The sequence below is a fragment of the Lycorma delicatula genome, chromosome 12, assembly GCF_047948215.1.
Source record: "Lycorma delicatula isolate Av1 chromosome 12, ASM4794821v1, whole genome shotgun sequence".
In the NCBI taxonomy this organism is placed as follows: Eukaryota; Metazoa; Arthropoda; class Insecta; order Hemiptera; family Fulgoridae; genus Lycorma; species Lycorma delicatula.
Window position 1 is genome coordinate 31,657,133 of NC_134466.1, and position 13,092 is coordinate 31,670,224.

Here is a 13,092-nt window from a genome sequence, read left to right on the forward strand (position 1 = left end):
AAATTCTTCTATCATTTTAACATAATGCTCTAACATCATAATGTTAAAAGCATTCCTGTCATTATCCTCAAAGAAACATTGATGATTGATTATTCTAAAAGATGATGTTGCAAACTGTATGATTTTAGTACTGTTCTGTAGTTCTTAATGCATTTTATTAGGATTTGTTGTCAAAAGTTCTGATTACTCACATAAGTAGAAATGTGATTCTTCAGTCATTAGCAAATTGTTTATTACGTCTTAGTTAAAATATAAAAAAAAGTATAAAAGTTGGAAGGAAGAAGTCCTATGATTTTCTCAATCTGCATCATTTAATACCTGAACTACTTGGATATTAAAGGATTACATATGTAAATCTTTATGAAGAATCCTTCAAATGCCGGTGTTCAACAAACCAACTGAAATGTTTATGATAATGAGAAGACTTTATAGCATTATAGTTTCTATGGCATCTGGTTTTTTTGTGCACATTTATTCCTTTGTTTGCAAGATGGCTTCTTGTTCAGTGCTGAATCAGCTTATTCAAAATTTGGCACCTAAGTTCTGATGACATGGGCTGATAGCACTTTACCATCATTCTGATGGCTCTTGAAGTAATGTCAAAACTATTGAATAACTACAAAATTGATGGCATTTTTGTAGAATAATTAAATCAGAAACTGTGTATTTGTCCAATTCTACATCATAATGCTAAGAAAGAAGTATCTATTTTTATTGAACGTATCCAAACATTAGAGGACAAATTTTAATTAATATTTGCACATTTCTATGACTCATCCATTATTAGAGAAATTTTTTGTTGGTTCTTTGAGAAATCTTTTTTCCCTGAGATTAGTATACTGTATGCATAGTGGAAACAGAACTTCCTGCAAATTTTACTGATATAAAAACATTTTATTTAACCTAGTTGTTATATGAACATTTATAGTTGATTCTGCTAATTGTTCCCAAATAACAGCCCCCAATCTGCTTACAGCTTATAAGCCTGCTTACAGCCTTCTAATTCATGAAAATGATAACTTAACCTTATTTCTTCTTTAATTGTTTTAAGAGATTCAGTTTATTAAAATAGGTTTGCTGCTTTCACTATAATTAAAACTGACATTTCAGAGTATTTTTTTAATATGGTTTTTTTTTAAAAGGTTTCTAATTTTTAATACTTTTAGTGTATAAATAGATAAATAATTTTATTGAAATTAAGTGAAGTATTAAATTGTTTATTATTTATTTTAGGGCTGAATTAGATATTGTGAAAAAGACATCATTTCTTAGAGGGCTTTACATGACATTTAATTTATCAACAACAAGAGTTGCATTGTTTTCAGCTTTATTAGCCATAGTATTATCTGGAGATCATCTTTCTGCAGACAAGGTATTTAATACATTATCTAATTATTTAAAAATAAAATCGCGAATATAGAATTGGATTAATAATCTAATTATAGACTGTATAAGAGGCGTCCACAGTAACCAGGCACAAACACATCATGTACTACATAGTTTAATGTTATTTTAGACAGTGTATTCTAAATAGTAGTAATAAATTAAAACTGTGTAAATTCATTATTTATATATTACTTTAGCTTGCTTCAATGATTATAAAATTAATAAATTCATTTGATCATTGTAACCAGTAATTGAGCTACAAATACGTTTACTCGCATCTATTGTGGAAGATGAGATTGATGAATGGTAATTGAAAAAATCCCCTACTCTTGCCAGTAATCAAATTCAGGACCAGCTGCTCTAAATGCTAGAGTTACTAACTTGCTGCTGTTACTAATCATTACACCAACTGGTCAGCTAATAATTACATACTGTAGAGCAGACTCTTATAAACAAGCTAATTGGTGTGGTCATTGGCTCAATAAAAAACCTCAAAATGTAGGAGACCTGAATTGTACCCTATATTTCAATGCTACCAAGTGATGTAACATGAATGCCTTAATGAAGTTTTTAATATGGTTCAACAAATGAAAATGTACTATTTATGCTTATATGTTTGTTGTGTATAATATTAATGAAATGTTTGCATTATTTCCTGTGTCTTTTGTATATATATTTTATATAAGACATCAAATAATTATGCAATATACCAAACAGCTATTGAATTGATGATGTGTGTCACTGCAAATATATATATATATATATATATAAATAATTCATTAATACATTGATAATGTGTAATTAAAGTACAATATGTATTTATTTAAGTAAAAGATAAATCTTTTTTAAGTAATTATTTTGTAAATATATAAATTTTTAAGTAATTATCACCAATGCTCGGTAGTCTTTAATTAATACAATATTATAAAGTTATTTGAATATATGAGAGAGTAAATCATGTATGAATGGGATTTTTGTTCCTGAGTGTCTACAGTTGGTAGGACTGGGCCTGCACTTCTAGTATGCTTTGGTGGGGGTCATTAGGAGTGGGGAGAACCAGCCATTCCACACTCCCAACCAATTCGTCAGTAACACTAATGATGTTGGAGAAACAGGTGCACCCTTCCACTGCGCAACGCATAATTATAAAATTTCTTGTTTGTGAATGAGTTCAAGTGGCAGAAGTTTTCCGGAGATTGACTGCACAGTTCAGGGATCAAACATGGTCAAGGACTTGTGTGTTTGCCTGACATAAAGAGTTCAAGGAAGGACGAGAACGAGTGGAAAATCAAGAACACAATCGCTGTCTTCTGACCAGTATTACAGATGAAAACATTCGCATGGTTCAAAACATTCTTGAAGACAGTGGACAGGTGAGAGTATCTGAAATTGCAGAACAGGTCAGAATAAGTTGAGAGCTCAAGCGATCATCGCAAACAACCTACACTTCCGTAAAGTGTGTGCCAGATGGGTCCCTCATCTTTTGATTGCAGATCAGAAGTTGAGACATTTGGAGGTCTGTCAGAGGCTTACAGTAAGGTTTGCAAAAAAAGGTGATGCATTTTTGGGTTGGATCGCCACCTGCGACGGAACATGGGTTCACCACTACACTTCAAAAAAAGCCAGTATGAAATGGTGGAGGAAAGGGGAGGCAGCCCCAGTGAAAGCCAAGACTCGACTGTCAGCTGGCAAGGTTCTTTCAACTGTTTTTTTGACCAGCAAGGCAATTTGCTCATTGATATTTTGCATGAGATGCACAATCAATGTTGCTTACTGCACAAGCAATACTACGAGCTGTTGAATGAGGTGAGGGCTACACATCGTCGCAAAAGACAAGACCAACCAATTCAAGAGGCCATCCTTCACGACAACACCAGGCCCCATACTACAGCTCTTACAGTCTCAAAACTAGAAGAAATGCACTGGACTCAACTTGATCATCTTCCCTACAGCCCGGACTTATCGCCCTGCAATTTTCATTTGTTTGGGCCGCTTAAAAAAGCTCTAGGAGGGCAACAATTTGAAGATTACGAGAGCGTGGAGGGATTCATGTGCAGTTGGCTCCTGTCCCAACCAGTTGCATTCTATGATGCTGCAATAAAAAACCTTCCTTCTCTCTGGGAAAAATATATTTCTAAAGCAGGAAGCTATATAGAAAAATAAATTATATTTGCCTTTTATTTTTCAATAAATAAACTTTTTTAGAAATAAAATCCCATTTATATTTGATTTACCCTTGTATTATGAAGACATATCAGTAACATTCTTTGCTCAATTATTGAAATATTTGGATTGAGAAGATTCTGAAACTATCACAGTTACTGCTGCTATTTTTTCATCAGCCTTAGTCATTCCATGGTATATCATTTTTTATTCCAATTGGTTACATTTGGAAATTATAGCATTTTTAAGGTGATTTTTTTATTACTCTTTTCTGTGTTATGAAAACCCAATGCAAAATAAATTCACAGATGGTTTTGTCTGGTGTTACTTATGGTGCAAAAACATTTGTTATATAGCCACTCAGACTGGCCTTGAATGAGTTATTGATACTGATATGAAATATTTTAAAAATAATCTTGCCTCCTGAATTTACACAATTTTATGTTCATGTCACACATAATTTTATTCTAAATTTGTTAATTAAATGTCCTCTAAATACATAAATATATCACCCCCGCTCTAAGCAAAGCTTTGGTGATATTTTAAAGAATATGACAACTACATACTTTTAACCCGTAATTTTTCCATTAACCGTACATCTTCACATTATCTGGGTGACATTTTACCCAGTATTACTAATTTACCATGCTTTTCATAATCTGCAGTGTATTTGAGAAAATGCAGTAAATATTATTTTTCTATTAAAACCTGATATATGTAAATACAAATAGCAAATGTGGTTTAGTTTTTTTCTATTTGGAGTATTACATTGTTTTTTTATATTATTAATACATAATGTTTATAGGTCTTTGTCATTGCAGCGTACTTTGGAAGTTTGACTCAGACATTTTCCGGAATGTTTGTTAGGGGTTTTGCAGAAATATCTGAATGTAGAGTGTCAATTCGTAGATTACAGGTAAGTTATATATTCTTTATTGAGAAATGTTTCAGTATCATATAATAAAGTATTCTACTCTTAGGAAGATCTTAAGTTTATAGATATATCTGTGGTATTATGTTTCTTCATCCATTTTATGAGGGTGTGTGGTAAATTTTCTAAATATAAAAAAAGTATAACTAAAAAAAAGATGCAGAAAATTAAGTAAGAAAAGTTATGTGGTATCTCATCTGTTATAAATGAGAGATAATTTTGGAGCGTTGCATATACAGAGCAACATATACAAATCTCCTTAAGAATCACTTGAAATCTGCAGTCAAATATAAGTACCATTGACTACTGAGTGTAGGTGTTTAATTACAACATGGCAATGCTCAACTCCATGCAGTCCATTGATCAGTTGTTACCCTACAAGATCTGTCTTGAATGTCTTTCACATTCCTCACAAACACAAAGCCATCTTCAGGTGATTAAATATCTTAGAACCAATCAAAGAGGCAATGACAGGAAATTTTTTAGTTTAGTGAAGAGGTGAACCTGGTGGTATACGAGGAGGTAAGCAATATACAAAAGATTTTTCTAAAATCAGTAGTTACCATGGAAGGAATTGAAACCAATCAAGAACTACATGATTGGAGAATTAGATTACGTCTTCTTCAATTTTTTATATAAAGCTGTAGATACATTTTGAAATTTATGTTGCTTATAAAATATAAAATTTCATAAGCAATAAATCTGTATCAAGTTGGGAAAATTCTTTTCTTTGTTAAAAAGGCACATTTTGTGAATAGACATATTCAAAATTTGAAGGAGCATTATGGAAGGAGATTATAAGCTAAGCAATAGACAAGTAGCAAAAATTGAAGTATATATATAGGCAAACAAGAATTGTATTTGACTTGGTCATAGAGCCCCTGTTCCAGAGCTAATACTATCTAAGAACTCTTTCCATTTCATTCATTCACTTGTTTGAATCTCTGTAGTAAACTTTCATTCATCTATGAATTTTATGGATCAGTTTTACCACTTCACCATTCATAAAACAAATGACAGTGTTGTTTCTCTTTAGTGCATGTTGTAAGTAAACCACTATCTTTATGCTGTTACTTTACCATTATGTAGCATTTTGGCATCATGCTGCTACTGGTTGTGCACCCATCACTCCATGACTGCCACCAATATACTCGACAACATGGTGTTTCAACATTTTAATACTCTTTTAAGATTTCCATTTTATTATACTTAATGTATTTTTTATAAATTTTGTATTATGTAAAATTTTTATATTAAAAATTCTTTTGTTAATATTGCTCTTTCCATAACCGTTCATCATTAGTTAATATAAAATATTTTCATACAAGTACACCATTGTTTTATATAAAATTTCTTACTAATTGAGATTCCTGTTGCGAGCTTGCTTCCAAATTAGAAAAAAAAGAAAATTTAATTTGAAAAGCTCATTGTAGAATCAATATAAAATAAAAGCTCAATCACAAAACAATTCAAATTAAGGGGGGAACAACAAAAAAACGTACTAAGGCTATGTAGTCTGATCACATGTATATTATTAAAATTAAAAAAATAATTAACATTAACAATACGAAAAATAATCTTTTAACATAAATTGAACACATTAAGCATATCAAAATTATTTTGAATCATATATATGGAGTCATAGAAAACACATTTCCACACTACTCATCTGTCATATTTAAAAAAAATATAAAATAAAGTAATTAACATTAACAATACAAGAAAATAATTTTTTTAACATTAGTTAAACATATTATTTATATCAGAATTATATGGAATCATAGAAAACACATTTCCACACTACTCGTCTGTCATATTTAAAAAATATAAAATAACGTAATTAGCATTAACAATACAAGAAGATAATTTTTTTAACATTAGTTAAACATATTATTTATATAAGAATTATATGGAATCATATATTTTGAATCATATCATTAATTTTTCCCTTCATATACATAGGATACTTTCCTGCACATATAAAAATAATGATGACCTCGCATCGAATAAACCTATTTACCCAGTCTCACTGTCCCGTCTCATCGAACAAAGAACACATCACCACTTCCGTGCGAGCCAATTCAAAACATGTCTCCACTCCATGACTGCTAAATTCATACTAGCCCCGAAAACAAAGAATGTCAGTCTGGCTTCTTCCGCCAGATGCCCGTTCGTATTTATGAACGTACACACTTTTTTCTGAGAATGTATATGCTCACACCAGTCCACGATGACATCACCGTCCGGCTATCCAGACCATGTCAGACATCAAAAAACAAAGTTATGTAATACAATTTCTTATCAAACTAATTACGTTTATTTAACTATTAAAATAATATAATACTATTGCCTATTTTCTGTTTTTAATATCAACTAAGCCAAATGAATATTAACTACTTTTTAAAATATTGAAACTTTTTTCTTTATGACATAATATATATATCGTTCATAACAACAAAATTTACAATGGTTACACTGTAGAGTGATTTGAATTTCACAGTTGCTGTTAAATTATTATGTCAAGTTATTACAGTAAATTTTATCATATTTGAATGTATGTACCAGTCAAAAAAAATTGTTTTTCTAATCAAATCATTCCTTTTTTTGCTTGATGAATTAATTCACCACAGAAGTTTGTATTTAGGAATATGAAAATGATGAAAAATATGAAAGCTGCTGGCCTCTGTGGTGCGATTGGTGGCATTTATGCCTTTCACCCAGAGGTCGTGGGTTCGAATCCCGGTCAGGCATGGCATTTTTCACACTTGCTACAAAACACTCATTTCATCCTCTGTGGAAAGAATTGCTTGACTGCAGACCTGGAGGTTAAACAAAAAAATATGAAAATGGAAACTGAAATTTTTGTACCATATGAAAAATGTCATGCCTGACCAGGATTCAAACTTGGGACCTCCGAATGAAATGCTATCACTTAACACAGAAATCGGTTATATAAAGCAATTTATAATTTTTGTTTATCATAGTATGTATGTATATATAATATTTTTCAATTTTTGATCTTTATTGACTTTTCAAAGGTAAGTATGGTATTACTTATGTCGCAAGGTGGGTTTTTGGGGTTAAAAATGAATTTTCTGTACATTTTGAGGTATGAAGATACCATGCACATATAAAAGTTTGTCGCTAAAAAATTGATCTAGCTTAGATATGCTGTAGTAGTGTATCTGAAATTGTGCATGTGAAAATTTTATGAAGATGTTTGAGTCATTCTTGAGTTACACTCAATTTAAGGTCGACAACAGTCAGCATAACCGCAGTTTGAGGTTTAATTGAATGAGTGGTAGAGTATTTTTCATATGTGCTTTTGCAGTGAGTTACACACATGGTGAGTGAGTTTAAACTTGATGCTTATGTGCAGGGTCTACTTATTAATGTAATGTATTTAGTTGTATTCTGACAGTGCTTTTTTGAAGGCAAAATAATGAGAGCATCAGAAATGAAAAGTTGGTTTTGCACAGAACTGCGCAAGAGTTTTTTAACTTTTGTATTACATATATATATATATTTTTTTTTTTCATTTACAGAGTTTTCTATTGCGAGATGAGTATAAATCACAAGTAAAATTAAATTATAATGAAAATGATAAAAACAATAAAGTTGATGATAAAGCTGGTAATAAAGATAGGATGAATAAAGTTTTCATCGAAGATGTCTCTGCTTCTTGGCATTCAGACAGTTCTGATCCACCAACTTTGAATTCAATTAGTTGTACATTTAAACATGGTACTGTAGTTGGTGTTATTGGATCAGTTGGTTCAGGAAAGGTAAAATTACATGCTATGTTTTCTATTTTTTAAATGAAGTATAACATCATGCTATTAAGTTGATAAATTTATTATAATAATTACTTATTATTATTTAAGTTTAATTTCATTAATTATTAAAATATAATTAACATGAATAAAAATAATAAACATCAGTTTTCAAATGTGGGATGTATATTCCATTTAAGGAACGATTGATTAATAAAAAAAAATATAAAAAATCACATAATAAATGAGCAGTTAAGGTTTGAAAGTTATGGTTGAATAAAAAAAAAACAGCACATTTAATATAATTTAAAATAATATTTGCCATGTTCTCGTTTGTGATAGTTGGTAATGATATTGATTTTAAATAAACTTCCGTAATGATGCACCAAACCAAATTGCAAACCATCTTGCACAAACCAAATTGAATAACATTTTTTTAAAAAGACAAACTTATTTAAAATTTGGGTTTTCAGTCATCTTTGCGATTATTCTCAGTTACTGGTACTGGTGTTTTCATGCTGATATCGATTAATGATAGTCCTGGAAATTATTTTTATTTTTTTTAATTATGCAGGTATGTACTTATTTGAACCATAATCTTAATAAATGTCTACCTAATTTTAAAAAAAATTTACAGCTAGTAACGTCAGTGTGAAGCATTTTTTGAAGTTAACTTTTACTGACTTTTCAAAGAAAAATACAGTATTACTTTCTGTCGCACAGTGTGATTTGATGGGGGGGAGGGGATGAAAATATCATTCACGTAAAATATAAATTCTTTATACATAGGCCTATGTATAAAATTTGTGTGAGCCAAAAATTTAATCTTTATTGATTAGTTGAGTTATTTATGATTATACTTGATTTAATCGACACAAAACAACATAACCTCAGTTTGAGATTTTCTTTAGTCACATGGTGGGTTGTGGGGATACAAAATAAATATTTTTTGAAGTATGCAAATTATAAGAAACTATTCATATATAAAATTTTGGAGCTTGAAAATCTCCAAAACTACTGATCAATTTTATTGAAATTTGGGTATGCTGTAGTCGTTTTTGAAGTTGTACATGTGAAAATTTGATGAAGATTGGTTAAGTCATTCTTCAGTTACGCTCAATTTAAGATCGACAACAGACCTATCTTTGGTGTATTTTTCGTATAAACTTATGAAGTGAGTCACAGTAGTGAATTAGTTTAAACTTGATTCTTATGTGTGGGGTTTACTCATTATTTTTAATTATTTCATCAAATTACAGTTAAAATTAATTTTTTTATAAGATGAAAATCTATTTAATATTTTAAAAAAATTATACCTCTTTTATTATTATCGTGTAATTTATGTTTCTGCAAAAAGTCTGCAGAAAGATTATACAAAATAAAATAATGAAAAGTTGGTCCTCTTGCACAAAACTGGGCAATAATTTTTTTAAATGTTTTATTATACTATCTTTGGTCTGGTGTATCATTACAAAAGTTAAAATTAATAAATTTTATAATTCTCAATTCACCATCAGATTTTAACAGAAATATTTTTGATAAATTATATTGTTTTAATTTGTCACCGAAAAAAAATTCCATTTTAATTCTATTTGAAAAAATGTTAATTACAATCATGTTTATAATGTGAAGTATAGTGAAAAGGTACTTGTAAAAAAGAAAAAAAATCAAACAAAATCATTAAATATTCTACTTCCGTGATACATGGCAAGAAGTTACTCATAAAATACATATATATTTCAAAGAGAGAGGGGGGAATGAGAGAGGGAAAACACATTTTTAACAGGTAGGTTGATAAGAATTGGTAGAACTGTAAAGTGCGAGTAGTGTTTTATGAACAGAATTTTTTTGATGATGTATCATTGTGAATATAAGAAGCATTTTTTTAAGTACCATTTTGATATAAAAAATAACAAAAAAATATTTTTTGAAAAAGTTTATATTTACCTGAGAGCCTGTATCTTAATTCTACAATTCTACATAATTTCCATCTAAATTAAGGCACTTATATCATATGATTAGCTTCTGCTTTCTGGCTATTTAGATATCTGCTGCCTGAGAAGATAATTATTGATGAACTGCTGTTTTGGCGTCATCACCGCCAAAGTGCTGCTTTAAATTCAGGAACAAGTATTAGTCACTGGGCACCAGGTCAGAACTTCATGGAGGGTGATATATTTATTCCCATCCAGATGATATGATGAAATCTAAGGTGCTCTCAGCCACTTGTGGCTAAGCTTTGGCATGAAGCAGCACAATTCATGTACTGAGCATGCCACGCCTTCTACTTTGGATTCTGCAGCACAGTTTAGTGAAGTTCTCACATTATGTCTTTGCATTTACTGTTTCACCCTGAGGCAAAAAATCAACATGCAACAACCAACACGTCTGTCCCAAAACACAATGCACATGATTTTCTGGGGGTGACATTGTGTGCTTGAACTTTACTTTCTCTGTAGATGTGTTTTTATTCTGGTGTAATGGGAGACACCCATGTCTCGTCACCAGTAACAGTTTGACTTAAAAATGGAACTCCTTTGTATTGCTTTATTTTGTGAGAAAATTTAAATGACTAATTGTTTGTTTTTTTGCAACTGTCAGTGAGCACAAATTCTGAGAATCTAATCATATCTACACATTTTCATAGAGAACACTTCATGAAATTAAAGGAAATTCATTAGTGATAAAAAACTAAACAATCTATTCTCATTGACTTTTCTATTAACACTTTACGCCAGGTCAGTAATGACAGATGGCCACCTACCCCGTTCCAGGTATGTACATTTGTATGGTCCTCTTTAAATGCCCTAACCTACTCTCTCACCATTCCATCAGACATAACATTATCCCTGTTGATGAATATCATGTGTATCTCTTGTATTTAAGAAACAAATTACAGCATGTATTTCACAATTGGCAGCACTTTTTATAGTCAGGCTTTTAAACATGAACAAGAAACTGTAAAAAAAAGACCATAATCGTGTAATGCCGTTTGTAGCAAGCCAATAGATGTAGTTACTTGGTGCACATGTGCGAAATTGTAACAGCCATACTGCGGCGAACATATATCAAATGGTACTTACTTAAGAAACATTATAAAAAATATTAAGAAAATAGCTAATGTTTTTTTTTTTTTTACCAATTTAGATAAACTTTTGTTCTAGTATTTTAATGAGTAATATAAGATGCTCTGTTAATTCCAAAAGTGATGTATGCAATGTGCAATGTTAGCTGTCTTCTTGGTAGACTGTTTGCTTTTCTCCTGCTTTATAGAAGTTATAAAGAAGCTTATTCAGTAGTGCTTACCAAAAGCAATAGATTTTTGTCAGGGGCAGACATGTTTTGGTTTACAGTAAGTTTTGGACACAGTCAATCGTAACATGGAGCAGTCACCTACCTCCTTCTCAAATGTTATATGAGCCATTGTTACTCTCATGAGAGAAACATGGAATGGACCAGCCTTGGACCACTGCTTTAGGTCTGGCCTCATGGCTTAAGCTGGATGGACATATTCTGGTATTAATTGAGGTGTATCGTGTTACATTTGAATACCTGAATAAATTGAATTGAAATGTATTTTAATTCTTTGTAAGTGATATATTTATTCTTTTATTTTAGAGTTCATTTCTTCAATTACTTTTGGGTGAAATTGCAATAGTAAAGGGTAATATTGAAATTCGAGGTACTGTTTCATATGCATCTCAGGAAGCATGGGTATTTGCTGGTTCAGTCAGACAAAACATACTATTTGGTCAACCTTATGATCGCAAACGTTATAAACAGGTTAGTTGATTTTTAAAATGTTATATCTTTTTTTTTTACAATTAGTGTTTATAAATTCATTACTTTTTTTATATTTATTTTCTTAATATTGTTCTAAATTATTTTTCTAAAAAATAATTTTAAATTCTTGAAATAGTCATTATCATTTTTTTTCTAGGTAACTAAAGTTTGTGCACTTGAGCGGGATTTTGAATTATTACCTCATGGAGATATGACTTTAGTTGGGGAAAGAGGTGCTTCATTATCCGGTGGTCAGAAAGCTAGGGTTAATCTTGCAAGGTATGTTTAACTTTTATTTATAAATTGTTCATATTTTCTGTCATCCCTTGATGGGTTCAGTTTACTATACATGGTCATTTTGCTAATTAAAGTAATGTTTTTAATTTAACAATGTTCAGCTTTGCACTCTTCTTACAAGATTAAACAGATATTATTACTGGATGAGATGTTTTGAATATTTTGAATGGATAAATATTTTTGTTGGAAGTTTTAATTCTGACAAGTGTGTGATTGTTTTTGGTACTATTTCTCCTATTGATAACAAGGTTAGATGGATCCTTACTCTGGGTGCTGGTCACATCTTTTTTTATTTCTATTGGTAGTTATAATTGAATGTTATTCTGTCTCCTAGGTAACTAAGGAAAGAAAACTTCTATTTTAGAGAATGAATGATTTTAAAAACATATTTTCGTAATTTATATTACATATGTAATTATTTAAAAGATTTTTTCCTTCTTTTTAAGAGCTGTCTACAGAGAAGCAGATGTTTATTTACTTGATGATCCATTATCAGCTGTTGATACTCATGTTGGTAAACATCTTTTCACCGACTGTATTAAAGGTAATAAATTGTACTTCATAGATTAATAAGTACTGTATTTTATGTTTAAGTATATAATAATAATAATTCATTTTTAATTACTTTAGTATCTGTCTTCAGTTTTTCATAATTAAGTTTTATCAAAATAAATTTCTTTTACTGAGTTTTTAATTTTTTTTACGGTCAGTACACTGTAACTAAGAGGCAGCTATACAGCTCTGTTTTTGTAAAGGAGT

The 13,092-nt window shown here is 30.4% G+C and overlaps 1 protein-coding gene across 2 annotated transcripts in view; it reads left to right on the forward strand.

Annotated features, from left to right (window-relative positions):
• The window catches only part of LOC142333289 (ATP-binding cassette sub-family C member 4-like), a 164,649-nt gene that overhangs the window by 88,861 nt on the left and 62,696 nt on the right, over nt 1-13,092 (forward strand). For both annotated transcript variants that reach the window (XM_075380309.1, XM_075380311.1), the window contains exons 8-13: nt 1,234-1,372; nt 4,355-4,465; nt 8,026-8,265; nt 11,872-12,036; nt 12,194-12,315; nt 12,780-12,877. In XM_075380309.1, the coding sequence (XP_075236424.1) occupies nt 1,234-1,372; nt 4,355-4,465; nt 8,026-8,265; nt 11,872-12,036; nt 12,194-12,315; nt 12,780-12,877 (875 nt within the window). The remainder of the gene's footprint in view (nt 1-1,233; nt 1,373-4,354; nt 4,466-8,025; nt 8,266-11,871; nt 12,037-12,193; nt 12,316-12,779; nt 12,878-13,092) is intronic.